Source organism: Mustela erminea, chromosome 6 (genome assembly GCF_009829155.1).
Source record: "Mustela erminea isolate mMusErm1 chromosome 6, mMusErm1.Pri, whole genome shotgun sequence".
Taxonomy (NCBI): domain Eukaryota; kingdom Metazoa; phylum Chordata; class Mammalia; order Carnivora; family Mustelidae; genus Mustela; species Mustela erminea.
Genome location: NC_045619.1, coordinates 127,098,394 through 127,121,582, shown reverse-complemented (window position 1 = coordinate 127,121,582; position 23,189 = coordinate 127,098,394). Strand labels below are relative to the sequence as shown.

The window sequence follows — 23,189 nt, the reverse complement described above, 5'->3', positions numbered from 1 at the left end:
GGGGCAGAGCGGCCGGGAGACATCGAATCTGAAGAAGACTCCTCGCCCAGCGTGGAGACCCATGCAGGGCTCAGTCTCATAACCCTGAGATCATGAACTGAGCCGAAATCAAGAGTCAAACACTTAACCGAGCGAGCGCCCAGGCTCCCCTACATCATCAGTTACTTTCGATTAGTCCGTGCCGAGGCTATGCTTGTAATACAGCTGCCCTGACTCAACCAGGAGGGCCACCTTCTTGACAAGAAATTTAGTGACCATCTTTGGGGTAAGTTATGCTTACAGTTGGCTGCTCTGACCCATTTAGGATTCTTATGGATTCCCCTAAGAAAGTGGGTAAGAGTTACAAGAGTTATACAGAAGGTAAGCCTCATCTTTTGTTTGTTTTACAGATTTTGACCTGATTTTATTTATTTTGATTTTATTTATTGAGAGCGAGCGAGCGAGCAGGGGGAAGGGCAGAGGGAGAAGCAGACTCCCCGCCGAGCAGAGAGCTGGACACAGGACCTGGGGCTCCATCTCAGGACCTCGATATCACTTCCTCAGCAGAAGTCAGACGCTGAATCGACTGAGTCACCCAGGAGCCCTGCTTGTAAACCTCATCTTTAAATGATACTTCTATGGAGCTTCTAGCCCACAAGAACCCCCTGGTGGTATGGGGCTTTTTCCCCCCCTTCTTTACTGGATGAGGTGAGCTTTAGACATTTTCTTTTAAAGGCTGAGTAAATTAGTAAAATCACCAACTTAGTAAAACTTAGTAAAGACTACCTTCCTTTAAGCGCAGTAGACCCCATACAAATTTTCTAAAAGAAAACCAAGGAGGACAATGTAAATAAAAAATAATTAGAAAATAGAGAAAGGGAGAGAGGTAAAACCAGCAATATCCGAAAGAAGCAAGATCTATAAAAACTTAAGAGGAAAAAGTTTCATATTGTTCTTTTTGAAGAAAACCAGGGTTTGTGTCAAAGGCCAGATTTTCAAGATATTTCTATATACTAGGGAACAATTAAGAATGGAAAGGAAATAGAAAAATATCAGCCTTCTCAAAATGAGGAGGGCTCTGCATATGTATATATTTAACCTGTGGCAGACGCTTTGTTGAGGAGCTGATAAGGAACCCAAAATTGTGGCAACTATTAATCCTACTTTTGTCTCTTCGTAATGTGAAACAAGTTCAGGCGTATTTTATTCCCTTTATTCCCAGATACTTCCAAACTAGCATTTTCTTCTTAGAGATATTTTCACCCTAACCCATTCCTGACGAATAAAGATTTGGAGAAGATTGCTATTTTCCTGCCAAAAATCCATTTACCCTTCTTCCTGGAACAGTCTGGATGATATTCCCCAGTTAGATAAGACCATCTGACAAAATTCGGGCCAAGGGACGAGAGCAGAAGCGAAACGTGCCACCTCAGGGTGTGCGTGCTCTTTCTAGGAGGCATGGGATGGGCAGGGAGGTGGCCTGGCTTTGAACTCTCTCACAGTGACAGGGTCCTGGGGGATGTGTCTTCTTCCGAGCACAGCTGCCCCACCAGGCTGGCCTGCTCCCTTGGGAACAGTCAAGTGAAAAGAGAAATAAACTTGTTAGAAGCATAGCTTAACTATTAAAATCACACTGTCTATTCCTGTAGGTTCCTGTTGCTTTCTAAACCCGTCCAGCCATCTCTCTGCAAATTGCCACACTTCTGAGCAGCACTGACTTCCGCCAACAGCCACTATCAATGCTGTGGAGAGGTAATGAAAAATCTGTCAGAGGAAATGACTGTATATTGAAAAGTTCAACACACATCTTCAATCTCTCTTCTAATTCCGTCCTAGAATTCTGTAGACTATGCAGTGATTGAGGTTTCCGTTTCAGGTATCTACTGTTTATTGAGATAGGAGCGTTGTTTAGATTTTAAGTAAAAAGATCTGTTAACTCCCCCGAGGTCTGGCACTTTTCAGCAAGATGACAAAGACAGTGAAGTGACAGCTAAGAAGTTCCTCACGATGTTCTCCCACTTCTTCATTCCTATTACATCACCACGACAGGTCAAATTTCACTGTAAGAAACAAAAGGTGAGAATATCTCCTGTTGGTCCTTAGAACTGAAGGCTTTATTTGAGTTTATTTTACAAATTGGCTGCACAGGTGTTACACGACCCACTGGTATAAATTTCCTTTACAATTACCTACTTTGCACACCACCCTTTTGTACCTTGATAATCTACGAAATACAAGCACAGAGTCTACATTTACCCAGTGGAGACATAACGCACATTCATTATGGGAGTATACAGGAGGAGTTCAAAAGACAGAAGTCATGTTTCTACTAGACCTGTCTATGTGTACTGGAATTTGGAGTCTTCGATGAAGAACTGATGCTTCGATGACCTCATAATTAGCCCATCTTGGTGAACCAGAAAACTAAATAGGAAAAGCAAAAGACAGGCACTGGCAGGTACCTACTAAAAAGGATTATGTATGGCCCAGAGGAAGCGCAAAGTATTAGCCAGGCAATGGCAAGTCAAGCACAGTTTTGAGGACTGATAGATAACCTCCCGCTGTCTTGTTTTTAACGCAGCACTGCATACATTCAGAAGTCCCTTAATTGGACAAACTCACCATTTCCAGGATACCACCACAGAATGCAAAAAAGACAAAGATGAAAGCAAAAAAAAAAAAAAAAAAAAAAAAAAAGCTGTCTCGTTGACCAAAAACGAAAGCTTATACACGTTCCTCATAGCAGAGCATCCTAGTCTCAAATTAGAAACCCATTTCCTGTGATCTTAGAGTCAATTCTGACAAGCACGCTTGTTGGTGTGTTTAAGACAACCTAGGAAATCATGATGGGCTGTAGGGAGGAGACTGGAAAAGAATAAAACACAAAGAGAACAGTCCTAGCGCTCTGAGGTCCTTTAAACTACAAAGCAATCTGCCAAGGCTTCCGGGCCATCCAGCCAGGCCATCGGGAAAGCCCTCAGTCATTAAAGAGAGATTAAACTATATTCAGTTATTTTACAAAGGCAAATCAGTGCACCATAGATTGCTTCTTAAAAGAATTTTATCAAAAGCAGTTTTGCTTTATCTTTTACACATAAATGGACTGTTCAATTAGAAAACTCACTTATGAAAACCAGGCTAGCTAGGGTTTTATGTGATGACAGTGAACTCTCTCTCTGACCTCTCCTTGTAGAATAACTGTCGCTGACCTAATTTACAGCATGAGGTAATAACACTGCCTCTTTTCCCCCAATAGCTCTGTTTGGATCTGATTTGCGGGCCTTGTCCACGCCCCACTGACCAATGGCGTAAGCCTGCTGCCTGTGCTGTTGAACACAACAGTCCTAAGCTTGCTTGAAATCAGTCCAGCATTTCCTTCCCAACCGGGCTGGAGAAAGGAAACAGCAGAACCAGGAATTTCTGCAGACTGGACTTGAGGTAGGTGCAACCCCTAAAGTCAGAGCAAGTCCCTTCAGGCGAAGCAACACTTTTACTGTCACTTCAGGTTAATGGAAGTTCGATTTTTAAATAATGTTTCTTGGTTTAGTTCTCAAGATGTTTGGAAGACGACACAAAGAATCAAATTCAACTTTTGGGTTTCAAATCTGTTTTTTTCATTACAGACTTTACTGCCTCTCCATAACACTACTTCTCTTTAAAATGCTTGGAATTACTTTGTCAGTCAGTGGTAATTCCCAGTAATTGTCAACTCCAGTTATTTTTATTTGATTTCACATCCACCAAATAAGTATTTCCCAAAGCTCACTATTTCCTTCAAGTCATTCGTTGTTCATTCAGCAAGTATGTACTGAGTGTTTATTCCGCTAGTTATTGGGTTGGAACTAGGGGATCCAACAGGGAACATAATATATAGTTCATGTGTACTGTACTTAGTATATTTAGGGAATGAAACTGAATTAAACGCCATCCAGTTTTTTGGTGCCTCTTTGAGATGGTTATAGACACTCCCAGAATGTCAAAATAGTAATAAGGTCTGGACTAAAAATTTCATGTGACAAACAAGTGTTAATTGTGAACACGTTACACATTTGAAATATACACTTGAATTTACCAGTATGTTTACCAGCATATTTAATTACCAAATGTCCAAAGGTTTTAATCTATTTTTATTCTGTAACGCTTTTCCTCCATATGAGCACACTGAATACCATGGTAACATTCTAAGAGCTCAACTTTCTCACCTTTTAGAAAAAGAGGGAAAACAAAATAAGTTTTAATGAAGCAGTGTGATTAGCTCAAGATCCATTTTTTAAAAAATACAGAAGTACAAAGAAAACACTGCAGCATAAGGACTATTTACCCAAGTTGAGGCTAACCAATTCTGATGTTCAAGGATTCCTAAGGCATCTCCCCTCCTCTACAGAATATGGTATCTGAAGAAAGCCTTTCCACCTAATGAAAATTTTAGCATATGAAACACATGGACTACAAGTTCAAAAAAATGTAATTAAAAGAATCACATGTAAAAAAAAAAAAAAGAATCATATGTACATATCCTTCTGGGCCTCATCAGTAGGTTTACTGCTTAGTCCAATTAAACATGAAAATGAGTACATTTTCTTATCTTAGAGAAATATGAGTGGAAAGTGAACTAAAGGGTCAGGAAACTAGGTTTTTGCCAAAATGTATAAGTATTATGCCATTTAATTTTTAAAAATGAAACAGTTGTTGGGGCGCCTGGGTGGCTCAGTTGGTTGGACGACTGCCTTCGGCTCAGGTCATGATCCCGGAGTCCCAGGATCGAGTCCCGTATCGGGCTCCCAGCTCCATGGGGAGTCTGCTTCTCCCTCTGACCTTCTCCTCGCTCATGTTCTCTCTCACTGTCTCTCTCTCAAATAAATAAATAAAATCTTAAAAAAAAAAAAAAGAAAGAAACAGTTGTTTTAAAAAATCACATTAATAGTGGTTTGTATCAGTTTTTTGCCGGTTTTTGTTTTGTTTTTTTTTTTTTGCCTTTTTTTTTTTTTTAAATATTTTATTTATTTATTTGAGAGAGAGAGACAGTGAGAGAGAGCATGAGCGAGGAGAAGGTCGGGGGAGAAGCAGACTCCCCATGCAGCTGGGAGCCCGATGCGGGACTCGATCCTGGGACTCCAGGATCATGACCTGAGCCGAAGGCAGTCGTCCAACCAACTGAGCCACCCAGGTTTGTATCAGTTTTTATCCATGGACCACCTTAGTAAAATTTTCAAGTTAATAGTGTGATTTTCACACTAATTTCCCTAAAACCACAGTTGGATTGACTTAGAGATTTTTATCCTCCTTCCTCATACTTTCTGGGGAAGGGAATACACTAAAGAGACTTTAGCTCACAGCCATCAGGTGTTTGCTTCATACAGTTTTGAGCCTCTTGGCTGCTATAAAGAGTATCTGAAGGAAGAAACTGTTTAGTAAAATCTGTTTGCTAAAAGAAGTTAAGAGTCAACCACATTTCCAGCTCTTCACCTGCTCATCTTCAGTGATCCAGGACTGCTGCTCATACATAAAGCTGGTGCTGTAGTAGAGAATACATAGTGAGCCTAAGGGAGTGGCCAATACTGTATTTCTCTTCAAAAAATCAAGCCATAGGAAGAGGACATTAAGACATAAAAACCTCTTAGGCAAGACAACTAAAAAAACATGCTGCCATGCAGTACCACCTTAGGATTCATTACATTTTTTTAAACATACCACCCTTGAGAATCTAAATCAAGGACTTGGGATTTTAATTCGAAAATGAAACAGAACCCAGAATTTGTTTCTTCAAAACAGCAATGAACTTCTAGATGGCTTTTTGGGAAATTCTATCTAATTGGTCTATCCATTTGTGTTAAGTTTTAAGCATGCCCAAATTTTATACATGTCTAAATAAAGAAGGAAAGCAGCATATTTAGACAGGTAATTCAAATAAAATAATTTCTTTCCCAAGTTACTCAGTGAACCCATGAAGTAAACCTCTTCTTACCCCAAATAAAGAGATGCATGATTAGCTAACATCTAAAAGAAATTCACTAATTAACATTTAAAGGAAATTGTCCTGATAATTAATGGCATTCTTCCAAAAATGTGGTTAAAGGATGAACTCAAGTTCAAATGTGTCTATAACCATGAAATATAAACATATGAACTACCAACTGTAAAGTAAAACATCCGAACTAGCTGTTTTTATTCTACAATAAACAAGGTACTCAGATTATGTCTACAGGTGTACTTACCCACTAAATCCATTAACACATCTCAAAATTAAGAGATTCACATGGTCTCAAGATGCCAGACTAGATAAAAATTACAACAACACTGTTTTGGTCACCCTCTGAAACATTTAAATCTGTGCTGAGAGTAAGTGAAACACAAAACTATGATACTTAAACGCTGTGCTGGTTAACACAATACTTGCATCTCTCTGTTTATTAGCCACGGTACTCTAGTTTTAAACAGGAATTAGCATTGGAAATAACGAGAGCAATGTCCTGAGTTACTCCTTTGAAGTATAGTTAACTAAGACTTATCCTTTGAAATTACTAATGATTATCCTACCCTGTTCATGTGAGAACTTAAGAAATCCCCCTCAGAATTCCATGACATCTTTACACAGGAAATAAAAATGTATACACGTAAGAGATGCTCCTACAAGTGTCACTTCTTAATTGAAAAACCACCTTGGCCAAAGAGACATTGTAAAAGTAAAATTACGCATTTTATTCATTCATTCCATCAGCTGAGAATCGCTCTATTGTACAAATACAGTATTGTACAAAAAAATCACAAAATGTTACAAAATAAAAAAGTACAAACTGCAGTACTTAATAAATATGACTAGTAGTTAAAGTGGAAATGAGATAGATTTTAGGTTGAGAACATTGTTTGACCCAGCAAACCATACAAGATTTGTTTACAGACATTTTTATTTGTACATAATACAGGGCAATTCTATTTTGCCTTTTGAAAGAATTTAAAAGGAATAAAATATTAAGACAGTATTCTCCTGCTATAGAACAACTGCCAAGGTTGATTTGAGGCATTTATGCTAGTAGTTTTTTTAAATCTTAGTTGAATACAAGCAGCAGGAGGCTTATCTTGTCACAAAGTTAAAATCCTTTTATAACAAAATGACAAATATAAATAAAAACAATTCAGAGCACCAGACAATCTACTCTAAATGCCAACCAAAGTACAGAATAGTCATCACACTGCCATCTGCAAATATCAGACTCATTCAAGTAAGACCTGGTACTATCCCTTAAAGAAAATTCTTCCCACAACCTTCCCTTAAATATTTCTCTTTAAAAGGTTGACCATTTCTAGAAAAATAATGATTTCCAAAACAAACCTGTTTTTCATTAAAATGGAATGGGCCAATCATCTGGTAACACAAATGCATCAATATCCATTTGAAATAATTATCTAAGGATCATGAAATCCAAATCGAACATAAAATAACTACTAAATCACAAAGTCTGTCCAAAGGAATAAACTTCATATAAAGCACTTCTCTGGATTTATGCTGGAAAGCTGTTTGTCAAAATGGAACACGTCATAGATGAAGTTACACCAATTTTTAAAAATGTTGTGCAAAAATACATTTTTATAGAAAACAGATTACCAGGAATGAACAAATTTACACCGTGAGAAACTAGCTTGCAAATTAAGTAGTGCCAACTTTATACAGCAAATTATAAATAGCAGTAGGATCACCCAAAGCCATCATGAAACATCATTTAGGTGCCCAGCAACCTTCAGCTCTGAGGAGAAAACATTCAAAAAAATGATTAAGGCATTACACCTATGGTAAATCTACTAGAAGTTTGAAAGTGCTATTACCCTGATTAGAGTTCATAATTCTCCCAACACATTATGTATGCAATTCTCCCAGGGTGTACGTTTTCAGACACTTCAAGAGCATGCATTTTGTTCAATATACATTTTGGAGAGGGATATGGCCATGGATTTGGCAAGTTCTTCATCGCGTTTTCTTTGCACTTGAGTCTGTTTGCACCAATTGTCATACTCTGGGTTGGGGTAGGAGTGATCAAACACCGCATCATAATGTCCATTACTGAGCCAACTGAGCCAAATACTAGGCCTTAGGGAATCCTCTGGGCCCAAATAGTGAATCATGGTAGATACCGTAGGGCTCTCCAACCTCCCTCCAGTAGTTAAATGTATATTCACATTCAGCATCTGCCCCATGGCCAGCAATTCCGGGTACCCGGCCCACGCCCCGTCTTGAGCAGCATTGATGATGAACTCCCCCACGTCGCCCTCAATCAGGGGGCTAAAGTGGTCGAGATGATCGGCAATGTAATGCACCGTCTGCTCCCTCAGCTCCCGGTGCAGGCTCTGGTCTCCGTACACCGTCTTGCTGACCGCGCGGTAGAGGCAGTTGCCGTCGGGAATGATGTGAAATCGGTACTTATTCCTCTGTCGCAGGTACTTGTCCTGCCTCTCCACCTCCGCCAGGTACAGGGCCAGTTTCTCATCTCTGGGATCCGACCTGGAGACGATCACTGCCTCGGCAGCGGCGCTCGGGACCGCCTCGCCGCTCCGCGCCGGGGGCGCCTCCGCCTCCGGGTCCGGCCGCCGTGCTTCGTCCGCGCCGGGAGGGTCGCTGCGGTCGCCCACCTTCTCCCAGCCCCGGAGGCTCCTCTCCGCCGGGTGCTCCTCGCCCCACGGCCCGAGGCTGGGCTCCGGGCTCCCCGGGGGCGGCGCGGGGCCTCGGTGCTTGGCGGCGGCCAGGGCCTGGCGGTGCTCGCTCAGTCGGAAGTTTCTGTCGGGACCCTCCCGGGCCGCGTCCGGACCCGCGGGCTCGGGGCAGTCGGGCCTCAGCAGCTCCTCCAGGAGCCAGGCGGAGGAGCCCCGGCGCGGCGGGACGGGGGCGCCCGGCGCCGGGGCCAGCAGGAGGCAGCGGCCGCGCTGAGCGGCGGGGGCCGCGGCGCCGGGCTCGGGCCCGTGCAGCAGGAGCCGGTCGGCGCCCAGGGCCCGCACGGTGATCTGCGCCGTGGACGTGTAGTGCGGCGGCAGCGGCGGCTTGCAGGACCCGCCCGGAGGGCCGGCAGCGGCCGAGGCGGGGGCGGCGGCCCCGGACACCATCTCGAAGCAGGAGGAGAAGGCGGGCATCTTGGCGGCGGGGGCGGCGGCAGCTTCTCGGGGCTCGGCGGCCGCGGCAGGCTGGCACTCACCGGTCTCGGGCTCTGGCTCGCCGCTGGTGGGTCCCGGGGGCTGCAGAGAGACCTTGAAGGGGGCGGCGGCGGCGGCGGCGGCGGCGGCTGGGGGAGCGGAGGCTGCGGCCGTGGGACCCGGTCCCCCGGCTGGGTAGTGGGTGCAGACGCTGCTGTAGAGCTGCATGTCCCTGCCCGCCGCTCCGGCCCCTTATAGGCGCGGCGAGCCCGGGTGAGGGGGACACACCCTCCGGGCCCGGCGGAGGGGGCAGGCCGGGCGCGATGACCCAGTGCCCCTAGAATAGAAATGACCGAAGGGCCACCGGCCGCCGGCGCGTCAAGAGCCGCAAATAGCGCCCGGGTCCCCGCCAAATTCCTGCTGCGCCACAACGCGCGGTGGGGGCGGGGAGGGGACGCGCGCTCGACCCCTGCCGGCGCGCTCGGCCCGCAGACCCGGGGCGCCGCGCCCGCTGCCGCTGCTCCGACCGCGGCGGCCGCTGGGGACTCTCGGAGAAAGCCGCCCGCCCCGCTGGAGCGCGTCCCGCCGGCGAGAAGCAGTGCAGGGCGCGCGGAGGGGCCGGGAGGCGGGGCCGCGGTTGTTTACCTCAGGCAGCGCGGCCGCGTCACGTGGGCCCGCTGGAATGTGCGGCTCGTCGCGGCGCCCCATTCAACAGCGCGGGCTCGCCCCGCCCCCCCGGCCCACGCCCCGCCCCCCGGCCCGTTCGGCGGACGTCACGGGCGTGGCCCGCGGCGCTGGGAGCGAAACGGGCGCGCTGGTGGGGCCCGGGCGGGAGATCGCTGCGGCGCGGCAGCCAGCGCGGTTAAGGCGGTTCTAGAAGCTGCGGGTGGGGAGGCGGCGGCCGTCCCGCGCTTTCCGCTCTGAGCCGCGGGTTACGGCGCTGCGCCATTCTGCGCTGCTGCTGCGCTGGGGGCGGGATGGGCACTGCCCGGGGAAGCTACACCGCTTTGACAGCGTGCATTCCGGAGGAAGCTTCCGGGTTCGCTATGGAGGACGGAGCGCTGCCTTAAAACCTGCATGCCCTCTGCAGGGCCATGGCCCCACCGCCGACTTTTCATTTCAGTTCTTTGGATTAAAATGTTAAAATAGCGTGACGCCTCGCGTCCTCCCCAAGACCTTGCTACCCTACTCAACCGAAAGCAACTTTTCTGCACCCCTGTCCCGTGTCGACTAGCGAACGCATGACTTGGGCGAAGGAAGCCTTGCAAACAGCCTTTCGAAACACCAAATGCTTAACCACATCGGGCCTTTGGAAGATCGGTGTAGCCGCTAACCATAGGTCAGAGTCAGGTGCTGCTCATGGAGACCGAGTAGAATACTGAAAAGAGTTAAGCCCCACTGTGTTTGTGTTAGTTGTACCCTCTCTGTAAAGGAAAAAGTATTCATAGGATGAACCATGTACTCATATTATAGAAGCGGGCAGCTTTTGCTGTATTCTGAGTTTTAACCACTTGCAAGTAACAGGCCCTAAACGTTCAAATTGAACCTGGCAGCTATCCCACCGTTTTAAGAAATGGGGAAATAGCTGTAAGCTACGGTGTGGAAGCGCCCCCCTTCACACACACACACAACCTTTCGTTGACGTGTAAAGTCCTTGAAATGAAAATACTTTGTCCTGTTTGCTGTTTGGGTGACATCCCCTAGCACTGTACCTGGCGTAGAGTTAAAGCTAATATTTTACTGAATGAAGTAATTAACGGAGAATGAGTTCCCAAGGGCTTTCAGTCTGCAGAAACCAGAATTGGGATCCCAGTCTCCTGACGCTGGCCACCTGGCCATGGCTTTTAATTTGCCATGGCAGAGGTGGGGCATCCGTGACAGGCAGGATCCCAGCATTTAGCCTTTTGCTTAGGTCATTCCAACCTGTTCCTTAAATCATTAAGGAGGAAATACAAACTTCTGGTGACTACCCAGCTGGGATCTAGTAGTCCCCCTGGCTATCTAGAAAAGGGAGATTACTTCGATTTCATTATTGCTTTTGAGGGAGGATCTGTTATTCTGTGTCTTAAACATTACACCGAGGTCTGCCTTTAGCCTTTCAGTAGCTGGTTGTTCTAAAACATAAGACAGGACAATTAATAAAATACATCTCAAATAATATTTACTAAGTACCCATTATGTGCCTAGTAGAGCTAGTATAACAGGAACCTGGAGGGAGATAAGGAAACTTCCATTTAAGTACTAAAGCAAGATGCATTTTAACAGGTTGTGGTAAACAGAAAAAATGTACCAAATTAGGAACAGAAGGATATAAACAAAAATATGAAAATACAAAATTTTAACATACATGAAGGTTCTTTTTTCCCCCATTTTATCTTGCGGGATTGGGGGGAGGGTGTGGTGGGCTGTCCAAGACTGCATATTCACGATGGAATCTGTGTCCACTCTATATCTCAATCTGGAAAGTCTTCCCCTGGGGGAAATGATACCTAAGGGAGGTCAAAGCCGGAATGATTTCCAGTCTTAGAAATGGCAGTTGTTTTTTGCCCTAGAGAGTCCAGAGAAGGCAACTCCTTGCAAGTGCTAGCAAAGCATGAGGGTAGGAAAGAGAAGGACAAATCCAATTCCTTGATACTCCATCTGAAAAGAATTCCTGATGATTCCATCCTGGAAGATCATCTGCCTAGCATATTTTGGTGTTGTGAAGAAAATTGGCAGATGTTTAGGAAAATGGGATTCTAAACCAAAATTACAGAATAGGCAAGAAAAACAGGAAATTTTAGCAACTACCAACCAAAGGATAGTAACCAGACAAGCAATAACAGACTCCACGATCAGTGAGGACTCTGAGATTCTCTCTCCCTCTCTCCCATCCTTCCCCCATCCTTCCCCTTGCATGCTCTTGCTCTCTCTAAAATAAACAAGTAAATAAATAAATAAGTAAATACATAAATGAGTAAGTAAGTTAAATCTTAAGAAAAAAGCCTTACTCTAAAGTTATAGACATGGGGTGCCTGAGTGGCTCAGTGGGTTAAAGCCTCTGCCTTCGGCTCAGGTCATGATCTCAGGGTCCTGGGATCGAGCCCCGCATCGGGCTCAGCGGGGAGTCTGCTTCCCCCTTTCTCTCTCTGCCTGCCTCTCTGCCTACTTGTGATCTCTCTCTCTGTGTCAAATAAATAAATAAAATCTTTAAAAATAAATAAATAAATAAATAAAGCAATGGCCATCAAAACCATGTGGTACTGGCATAGAGATCAGTGGAATAGAGTCCGGAAATAAAATCTATGTTTATGGTCAACTGATTTTGCAGGGGGTCGAGACTAATCAGTGGGAGAAAGAATAGTCTTTTCAGCTACTGGTGCTGAGACCACTGGATATCTGCATGCAAAGCAAGGAAGCTGGACCCTTACCTCACGACATATACAAAAGTTAATTCAAACTGGATGAAATGTAAGAGCTAAAACTATCAAATCCTTAGATGAAACTAGGAAATTCAGGGCGCCTGGGAGGCTCGGTGGGTTAAAGCCTCTGCTTCAGCTCAGGTCATGATCTCAGGGTCCTGGGATCAAGCCCCGCATCGGGCTCTCCGCTCAGCAGAGAGCCTGCTTCTTCCTCTCTCTCTCTCTGCCTACTTGTGATCTTTGTCTGTCAAGTAAATAAATAAAATCTTTTTTAAAAAATTGGGAAATCCCAGGACCCTTGGATTGAGGGAGGAGGGTGGTGATTTGTTAGATGTGACACCAAAAGCACAAATGACAAAAGAAAAAATAAATTGGATTTCATCAAAACTAAAAGCTTTGTGCTTCAGAGGATGCCACAGGGAAAGTGTAAAAACAAAGTGTAGAGTGAGGGAGTATATTTACAAATCATGTATCTGACAAGGCACTTCGTATGTAAATGATATGTAAAGAAGTCCTGGAATTCAGTAATTAAAAGATAACCCAGTTCTTATATAGTCAAATATTTTTTTTAAAAGATTTATTTATTTGTCAGAGAGAGATAGACAGCAAGAGGGGTAACACAAGCAGGGGGAGTGGGAGAGGGGAGCCAGATGCGGGGCTCGATCCCAGGACCCTGGGATCAATACCTGAGCCAAAGGCAGATACTTAAGGTTGAGCCACTCAGGTGCCCCTAAATAGTCAAATAATTTGAATAGCCATTTCTCCAAAGATAATATTCAGATAGCAATGAAAAAAAAAAAACCCAATCATTAGGGAAATGCAAATCAAAACCCACAGTGAGATGATAGACTTTATACTGATGAGGATGACTCTAATTTAAAAGAATCAGACAATAGCAAGTGTTGACAAAAATGTGGAGGAAACAGAACCCTTATACATTGCTTGTGCATCTTATAAAGTTCAGACCCTTTGTAAAACAACAGTTCCTCAAAAGGTTACACAAAGAATTATCACATGATCCAGCAATTCCACTCCTAGTTATATAACCAAGAGAAATGAAAGCCTATGTCCACACAAAAACTTGTAAGTCAACTTTGTCATGGTAGCATTATTTGCAATACCCAAAAAGTGCTAAGGACCCAGTATCCATCAGTTTATGAGTAGATGAACAAAATATGGGAGATCCACAATGAAATATTCAACCATAAAAAGAATCATGGTACTACATTGGTGAACCTTGAAAACATTCTAACTGAAAGAAGCCAGACATGAAAGGCCACATGTGTCACCTAATTCCATTATACGAATATCCAGAATAGGCAAATCCACAGAGATAGAAAATAGATGAGTTGTTGCTAAGGACTGGGGAGAAGGGCAAATTGGGAGGGACTACCAGTGGGAGTAGATTTCTACTTGGAGTATTGGAAATGCTTTCTATGGTGATGGTTGTACAACTCTGGAAATATACTAAGAAACAGTTAGTTGAACATTTTAAATGGATGGATTTTATGGTAGTGAGTTACATCTAAATAAATCTGTTCTTAAAAAGCCTACTAGGAGTCACCCATTTCACATACCTTAATGGTTTTTCTGACAAATTCATGGTACGTGTATGGCAGCTTAAGTGTAATTGTTAAGATGATATCAAGGAGTTGAAGCTTACTAAAATCAAATTATTTAGGGCCAGGTGAAAGGATATTTGAAAAGCTGGGCTATTTGAATTTATAATTTTGTTTTTGTCTTAAACTTTTTATTTAATCATCTTGGTATAACAAATAATTTTACATTCTGTTCAACTAACAGTTATTGGGAACTAATACTCACAAGGCATATGGAAATATGTTCCAACTTAACCATATATAGAAACAACCAAACTTAAAATATGTAGAACGTTGTTGAAAAATTCTGAAAAGTGCCTGAGACACAGCAGGCTCTCAATAAATATTTTCTAAATATTGTCAAGGAAAAATGGAACTTAAGCAACGAAGGCAGGCATCTTGGGAAATATTGTGTGGGTTGACATATATTCATTCTATTATACTGACAATTTAAAGTGAACAAATAAATAAATAAAGGGCAACATAGCATGCAAACAGCTCAGTGTGCTCTCCCCAGCACATTTACTGCTGCTGACATGCCACTGGCTAGAAGTGAAATTTCCAGGCAACAGTGGAAGCTTCTCTTAATTATTTACACATTATAGCTCTTCTGAAATTGTATTTATTAGTATCACTGAAAATCCCGTTATCTAACTGATCTTATAACTCCAGGAAATCTAAATTAATTCAGGATAACTAGACCAAGTAATCAGTAGATTTTTGCTTTTTTTTTTGTTTTTTATAATATGAGGAAGATTTTTGCTTTTTATAGGAAAAGAGAAATAGGACAAGGAATGGAGAGAAGTCTGGGAAGTATGTGTAATCATTTCCCAAGCTTAGGCTTGGAAAATGTGCTGACCCTTTTGATAAATAGTCCAACAGTTCCCCTAGTGACTAGCAATATGGCTCAGGTCCCTGTTCACGCAATGGCATTTTTCTTGCGGATTCAATGGACTATTGAGAGAACAGAAGGAAAGCCAGGCCTGGTATTCACAGGGAGGTTCAGATGACATAATCTGAACAGAATAATCGGTTCCCACACACAGCTTTGAATCATTCCAGCATGAAGGGGAGGAGCCCAGACACCTCAGGTGTTCCCTGAACTGTGTTCATCAGATCTGGTATTATATTAGCAAAGGAGCAGTTAAACCAGAAATATCTTGTTCTGTGCTCTGTTACCTACTTCTGATAGCCTTAATATGATTAGGCCTCTTAATAATAACTAGGCCTGCTAGTTGGAGAGGTAGAAATGAAAATGTAAGATTAGGGCTCCTAATACGGTTTGGGTATCTGTGAACCCCCGGAAATTCCTCTGTTGAAATCCTAACATCCTAACCTGCAAACATGATGGTATTAGGAGGTGGGGACTTGTGGAAGAGTTTAAATCACAAGGGTAGAGCCCTCATGAATGGGATTAGTGCCTTACAAAAGAGGGTCCAGAGGTCCCTGGCCCCTCCCACAATGTGAGGACACAATGAGAGGTTTGTGACCCGAAAGGGGGCTCTCACCAGATCTGACCATGCTGGCACCCTGATCTCAGACTTCCAGCCTCCAGAACCGCGAGAAATAAACTTCTTTTTTTTAACCCATCCCCTTTTTTAAACTGCCCCCCACTTTTAACCCCACCCATGAGAAATTAATTTCTGTTGTTTACAAGCTATCCCCACTAGCCTACGGTATTTTGTTGTAAAAGCTGGGATAGATTAAGAAGCCCCTGCCTATAAAGGGCTTAACATAAAGTAGCAAAAACAAGGCATTACACACAGGGTGCCTGCGTGTGTGCATGTGCACACACACACACATACACAACATATATACACACACAGTAACAATGCAGTGAGTGCTGTAATCTGTTGCCAAAGGTGGTTCTAACATTACTCAGTCATCTGGTTGTTTGCCCACACTTTAAATATCCACAATCTTCCTTGTTTACATAGTTAAATACCGTAAAGAAGTGAACAAGGTAGCAAGATGGCTCACTGGCTCGTCCCTCCTAGGGACCAATGAGAAGCAGGGAGGCGCCTTCATACTCTTCCCTGTCTCCACAGAGGTTCAAGGCCAGGCTGGGAGACACACCCTTTTTACTAAGAGGTCAATTGTGAAAATGCCCAGCCATTATAGAACTATATTGCCAAAACGTAAGAAAAGGAAAGAGTGGAGGATAGACATTAAGCTACTTTTTTATTTTTTTTTTTTAATGTGTTATAAAAGGGGCACCTGGTGGCTCAGTCGGTTAAGCATCTGCCTTCAGCTCAGGCCATGATCCCAGGGACCTGAGTTCAAGTCCTGCATCCAGCTCCCTGCTCAGTGGGGAGTCTGCTTCTCCCTCTCCTTCCGCCCCTTCTCCTACTCATGCTCTCTTGCACGTGCTCATTCTCTCTCAAATAAATAAAACCTTTAAAAAAAAACATATACATATATATATGCATTATTTGCTGATAGCATTTTAATAAATCAGTTATCCTTAAGTCTTTTAGAAATCTTGTCATATCTTTGCATAACGGTGTATGTAAGTGCCAGATAGTTTTTGTGGCAGGTGGATCTGCATTGTATTATCTGCTTAATTATACCTTAAAATATGAAGATAACTAAAGAATATACGCTTTAAGGTGATTATTGCTTCCTCTGACTCTATAATTATAGTGAAAATTTTAATATTCCTTACCAGGTCTCAAAGCCTGTCAATTCTGGTTAACTTATTGATATAGCTATTTCATCTAGTAGCTTACTGCAAAGTGGTATAAACTATGATGAACTTCCATCTTCTTTTTTAGAGTTGTTTAAGTTCTGGATTTCTTTATGCAGTGGCTTTCCACTTGTCTTTTTACTACAACCTACAATAAGAAACAGATGTTGGGACCACGTATTCTACTGCCTATATACGTAGAACTGAAACAAGTCTCCTAAGATGCTTATATTTACTACATAGATGCGTCCTCTTCTATTCCTTCTTTTAATTTTTAACAATTTTATTTATTTATTTATTTAAGAGAGAGAGTGTGCACACGCAAGTTGGGGGAGAGAGAGACAGAGGGACAAGCAGACTTCCCACTGAGCAGGAAGCCTGACATGGTGCTTGATCCCAGTACCCTGAGAATATGACCTGAGTGAAACTCAGATACTTAAACAACTGAGCCACCCAGGCACCCCTATTCCTTATTTTAAATGTTGATGATAACCCCAAATTCATTTCATGGCCTACCAATGGTGGTGACTTGGAATTTGAAAACAATTATGGCCCTAGTTTTTCTCTGATTAATCATTGTATTTACAGTTTATTCTGACCCTTTTCCCTCGATACATTTGCTGAGCAGATGGAATCATTGAAGGACAATATAATTTTTCATTAAGCGAACTAACCTTTTTATGTTAATTTTATGTATGTTAATTTATGTTCCAGCACACTTTTAAGAGTGAAAGGGGTTCCTCTTAATAATTATCGCAGTTGTCAGGGATAAGCCAAAAGTGTCCTAGACAAAATCGCAGGTGGGGTCACCCCATCAATTAATGACAGAAGAGAAAATAGTTATTTTCATATTTTTCCCTATTTTCTCCTAAAGCATCCATTCCTCTGTCATACTCATGAAAATCTAAGATCTCTGATGTTCGGCGTATGAGTCTTATAATTTGCTAGTATCTGCTAGAATCAGAAGCTCTGGTTTCTATCCTCAACTTCAAAACTAAACGGTTGGTTTTGAACAAATCTTTGTATCTCCCCGGCCCTTATTTCATATAAAAAAATGAGGGTTTAATGATCTCAACAATTCCTTTCAACCTTTTTTTTTTTTTAAGATTTTATTTATTTACTTGACAGAGATAGAGCACAAACAGGGGGAGCAGCAGGCAGAGGGAGAAGCGGGCTTCCCGCCAAAGAGAGAGCCTGACATGGCGCTCAATCCCAGGACTCGGATTGTGACCCCAGCAGAAGGCAGATACTTAACTAATTTAGCCACCCAGACTTAACTGACCTAGCCACCCAGGTGCCCCTCAACCTCAAAATTAAATGACTTTGGGGCGCCTGGCTGGCTCAGTAGGTAGAGCATGTGACTCTTGACCTTGGAGCGGTTGAGTTCCAGCCCCACATTCGGTGTAGAGATTACCAAATAAATAAATAAATAAACAAACAAATAAAGTTTAAAAGAAATTAAATGACTTTATGCCACAGGAAACAATATGAAAACGGCCTTAAAAAGTTTATAGTATAAATGAGGTAACTCGGTCATGTAATACCCCAAAGTATTGTTTCTTAGAATGTTTCAATATAAATGCCTGAATAAAATAGCAGGACTGGGCTCAAAGAATTAGCAGCCAAATATGCAGCAGAGTTGGAGGCCTCAAGGGTATCCCTTCTTTTATCTGCCCAGCCACAATTCCAAAAAAAGGACAAGATGATTCAGTTAGAGTAAGTTTCCCAGAGGAAACACAGAAAAACATGTAGGAAGAAACAAGAGTCTGGGATTGAAGAAAACCATGCTAAAAAATTAAATGGGAGGTTAACGACATTTTGGATGTCACAATTTTAAGAGTAGATCCTATTTAAAATTTTGGTTGTGGCATTGTGTGTTAACTAACATGTAAAAATAAATAAATAATAACATAAAATCATGGCAGCTGAATAAGTTAATCCTCATAATTTCATTCAAAGTAAATGAAACACAGCACATCTGGTTTTAAGAGTTACTGACTAGAGAGGGCATTTGTCATGTTTGTCCCTGCCCAGCAGCTTTTGAAACATCCTTTTCATCTGGTTAAGAGCCCCTCCTTTCCAGCGAGAAGACTGGATTGACTCTCCCAGAACCGTGAAATGAGGTCCAGTATCTGACCAAGGCTCCAGCCATTAAACACCCCACACGCCCAGGACTTAAATTCAGAAGAGAATAACAGGAACGAACAGATGCATGGGGGAAAGCCTCTCTTGCCAGGGTCACCATCACCATCTGTGCAAGAGTGGAGCCCGTGTGAGCACTGGTGGGGTGATGGAGCCTCCCCCCGAGGGTTAACGTGGGGGCTTGTTCCAGCCCCCCTCTGACTTGCCTGGGGAAGTCTCTGCACCTCCTGACATTATGCAATGTATTCAAAGCTACTTAGAGTAAATGCTGTTGTACCATCAATACTGAGGGCTATCGTAGCTACAGTCTGTTTGGTCTAGCAAAGTTACTAAGGAGATAAGAGATTAGTTTTGTCCTAAAGGACACAGGCTGGTATGAGACAATGAAGACCCTCTTCTGGACAAGGAATATGCTGGGGCAGGAGAATAATAAGGCTGGTTCTGGGGAAGTCGACGCAGAGCCGATAAAAGACTCTGAAACCTAAGCCTACTGACATACATGTTCACGATTTGGAGAGCAAAAGGTAGTCATTTTAAGCTTTTCTTCCATGTGAAGTGATTAGAGCTGATGTTGGCAACAAAGACATGCACACTTTCACAGTTAAGTTTGAACACTTCACTCAGTGGTCTCAATATTATCATTCCATTAGAATTCCTGAAAGATACATCTAGAAGAAAACAAACAAACAAAATCTCTTGGGAATAAAGAGACAGTTGGGAAGAAAAGTGGTGGAGGAAAAAAAAAGGGGGGGGATTTTTAGATCCTAAAGATGGGCAGCCATGTTGTGAAATCAGAATCTTGTGCATGAAGCTATCATGGCCAAGCTGATTATCTGACTGTGTTAATGAGTTGTACATACCAATACATGATTGTTTCAATTATATAACTGATGCCTGTAATATTACCAGGATTCCTGGGTTAGGCATCCCACAGTCTGTTTAGTGATCTTATATATATGCTGTCCGTGCTATGACAGTCACTATGGATGGGAAAGATGGAGACAATACAGGAGAAGTATTTTTGTTTGTTTGTTTTTAAATATTTTTAAAAAGATTTTTATTTATTTGATAGAGATCACAAGTTGGCAGAGAGGCAGGCAGAGAGAGAGAGAGGAGGAAGCAGGATCCCTGCCGAGCAGAGAGCCCGATGTGGGACTTGATCCCAGGACCCTGAGATAACGACCTGAGCTGAAGGCAGAGGCTTAACCCACTGAGACATCCAGGTGCCCTAAGAAGTATGTTTTTTATGTGAAATTTAATCTGAGTGTTCTCAGAATGGATTCTCACTCTCTCTCTCTTTTGGAATATGTAACTTTCACAAGTGTTACACTCCCATGTATATACTGAGATTTGGCGGTAGGTGGAGGGGTAATATGAGGAAGTAAAATATGGAAGTAAATTTTTTAATCCCTACAGCTCTTTTGTGAGTGGGGGAGGGGCAGAGGGAAAGGGAGAGAGAGAATCTTAAGCAGACTCCACGCCCAGCTCAGAGCCCAACTCGGGGCTTGAGCACACAACCCCGAGATCATGATCTGAGCCAAAATCAAGAGTTGGATACTTAACTGACTGAGCCACCCAGGCAGCCCTTTATAGCTATTTTATTTTATTTTTTAAAGATTTTATTTATTTATTTGACAGACAGAGTTCACAAGTGGGCAGAGAAGCAGACATAGAGAGAGGAGGAAGCAGGTTCCCTGCTGAGCAGACAGCCCGATGTGGGGCTTGATCCCAGGACCCCGGGATCATGACCTGAGCCGAAGGCAGAGGCTTTAACCCACTTAGCCACCCAGGCGCCCCGCTATTTTATTTTTTAAGGCATCTCTCTACCCAACATGGGGCTCGAACTCAGAACTTGAGAGTTACATGCTCTACCGAATGAGCCAGCCAGGGCCCCATCCTATAACTATTATCAAGGCACTGTAGCTGTTTCTTGTAGGTGAGGCAAGGTATGAGCCATGAGTCCTTCTGTCTTGTAGCCTGCAACAGAGGTCTTTCCTTCCCATTTATGAAAACAAACCGGGATAAATTAAACAAGAAAACTCTATGCATAACTTTGAATCCACTCTAGTTTATATATTAAAAAAGAAGTAATTCCTAAAGAAACTTACTATTATTAACAGCTGATTGCAATTGCATCTGTATTATCTGTCAGTACAGAACTACTTTGCACCCCTCTCATCTGGACTAAAGAATCATAATGATTCACCCTGGAAAATGCACAACAAATACAGTGGAAGATTTGAGGCAAGAGATGCGTGACTATCCCCCCCCAAATATAAAGATCAGTAGTATATTAGTTATCTTTTTCTGTGTAATAAATGAGCTCAAAACATAGTAGTTTAAAGCATCAGCCCACATTTATTATCTCTTATAGTGTGGATAGAACATAAATGCAGTAATAGTTTGGCTTAGTAGTTTATAAAATCAGCCGCAAATGGTGGGGGAGACAAGTTCAAGAAAAACTTGCCTGGGACTGGAGGATCTGTTTCCAAGCTGGCTCGCTCCCAGGAGTGGCTAATTGTTGCTGGGTGTTGGCACATGGGCTTTTCCCAAAAGGCTCCTCATGTCTTTATGGCGTGGTGGCTCACGCCTCCCTTTTGCTCAAAAAAGGAGCAAAGCAAAAGCTTCCATGACTTTGATGACCTGGTCTTGATGTCACACTCCATTATCTCCGCTGTAATCTGTGAATCACACAGGTCAGTTCTGACTCAGTGTGAAAACAGACTGCTAGAAAGTGAACTCTGTGAGGTGAGGACTGCTGGGGGCCATCTTGGAGACAGAATATTACAGAAATTAGGGAAATAGGATTAGGAAAAGAGCCGTGTTTCCCCTTTAGGTAATAAGAGATGAAAGAATGGAGAACTTTTCTTTATAGAAAGGGTCTCCGGGGGCGTCTGGGTGGCTCAGTGGGTTAAGCCTCTGCCTTCAGCTCAGGTCATGATCTCAGGGTCCTGGGATCAAGTCCCGCATCGGGCTCTCTGCTTGGTAGGGAGTCTGCTTCCTCCTCTCTCTCTGCCTGCCTCTCTGCCTACTTGTGATTTCTCTCTGTCAAATAAATAAATAAAATCTTAAAAAAGAAAGAAAGAAAGAAAGGGTCTCTGGAACCTAGGACCTGGATAGAAGAGAAAGCTTGGTCCCCAGAGGAGCCTAGATCCTAGGGATATATTTAGGAATGTAGAACATGGGGGAGAAAGAGCTGAATGCCTGGCAATGTGGGATTTGTACCAGGCTCTTCCTCAGAGCTTAGATCCCAAAGGGATCCTTCAGGTTTCCTAGAGAAACTTCCTTTAGGTCATTAAACTCATTTCATCAAAATACAAAGGGATCCTGGGGCTCAAGGGAGAAATTACTTAATCATAAAGCCTGTGAACTAATAAAAGTGGTAAACCGGTCAACCTTGTGCCCTAGTAGACCTTGTGAGCACGTCTTCCTGGATGTGGCAGAGAATGAGGAACAGTAACAGGACTGGCACCACATGGCTGTGCTCACACCAGGTCTGTATTGTCACTTAGCTGGGCACTCTGTAAGCATGAATCCCATGAACACTACCAGGCCACCATTGCGTGAAGACCAGTAGGGAAGGAACTAATTATTGTTGAGCATTCCAACCTGTGCTGGGCACCAGGCTAGGGGCTTTCTATACACTTATTGTTTAATACAACTCCCTGCATTTCACAAAGGTGGAACTAAGGATCAAAGTAGTTAAAGGGGTCAGGGTCTACTAATTGTTTCCCAACATCCATGTTTTCCTTCTTCCTTTTAGTATTAGAACCTCCGTGGTTTCATCTAGGTACACAGCTGGCCAGCTAGAGACTACAATTCTCAACCTCCCTTGCAGCTAAGTAATAGCTGGTAATAGGTAACAGGTAATAAGACTAAGTGATTCAATAATAATCAATGGAATATGACTAGAATAGATGTATGTAACTTATAGGTCATACCTTTTGAAAGAGTGCCATCCACTGACCTATATTTCCCCCATTCCCAGCAGGCGGGAAGACAGATGTGGAGCTGAGTCAGCTTCCACAATGCAGATAAGACCACAACCTTATTACGGCATGGCAGAACCCAAGTTCTTAGATGACCGCATGAAGCTGCCTATCAGCTTGGACTTCCTGCCATCTTGGACTTTTAAATGTGAGAGATATAAAGTAATTTATATTATGTCAGCCACTGTTATGTTAATCTCTAAGAAAGCAATCAAACCCATATTACTAACCAACACTTGAACTTGTCCGAGATCACCCGGCCTTAAGTGGCAGATCC

General features: G+C 43.1%; 1 protein-coding gene and 1 long non-coding RNA gene across 4 annotated transcripts; one reads left to right on the top strand and one right to left on the bottom strand.

The window, feature by feature from the left end:
* LOC116594335 lies at window positions 1-23,093 on the top strand. 3 transcript variants are annotated; one of them, XR_004287167.1, is made up of 5 exons: window positions 1-265; window positions 1,629-1,731; window positions 1,926-2,055; window positions 3,236-3,417; window positions 22,915-23,093. It is a non-coding gene; the product is annotated as an uncharacterized LOC116594335 (long non-coding RNA). The 3 variants fall into 3 exon arrangements; XR_004287165.1 differs by lacking the exon at window positions 22,915-23,093 and having other exon boundaries at window positions 3,236-4,707; XR_004287166.1 differs by lacking the exons at window positions 1-265; window positions 22,915-23,093 and adding an exon at window positions 506-650 and having other exon boundaries at window positions 3,236-4,707.
* OTUD1 (OTU deubiquitinase 1) lies at window positions 6,763-9,707 on the bottom strand. Its single transcript, XM_032349621.1, has one exon. The coding sequence runs from the start codon at window positions 9,322-9,324 to the stop codon at window positions 7,873-7,875; it is 1,452 nt and encodes a 483-aa protein (XP_032205512.1). The 5' UTR covers window positions 9,325-9,707; the 3' UTR covers window positions 6,763-7,872.
* Window positions 23,094-23,189: the final 96 nt, after the last annotated feature.

Excerpts from the sequence above, each read along its gene's own strand:
- OTUD1 (XM_032349621.1), bottom strand. The coding sequence starts at position 9,324 with ATGCAGCTCTACAGCAGCGTCTGCACCCACTACCCAGCCGGGGGACCG.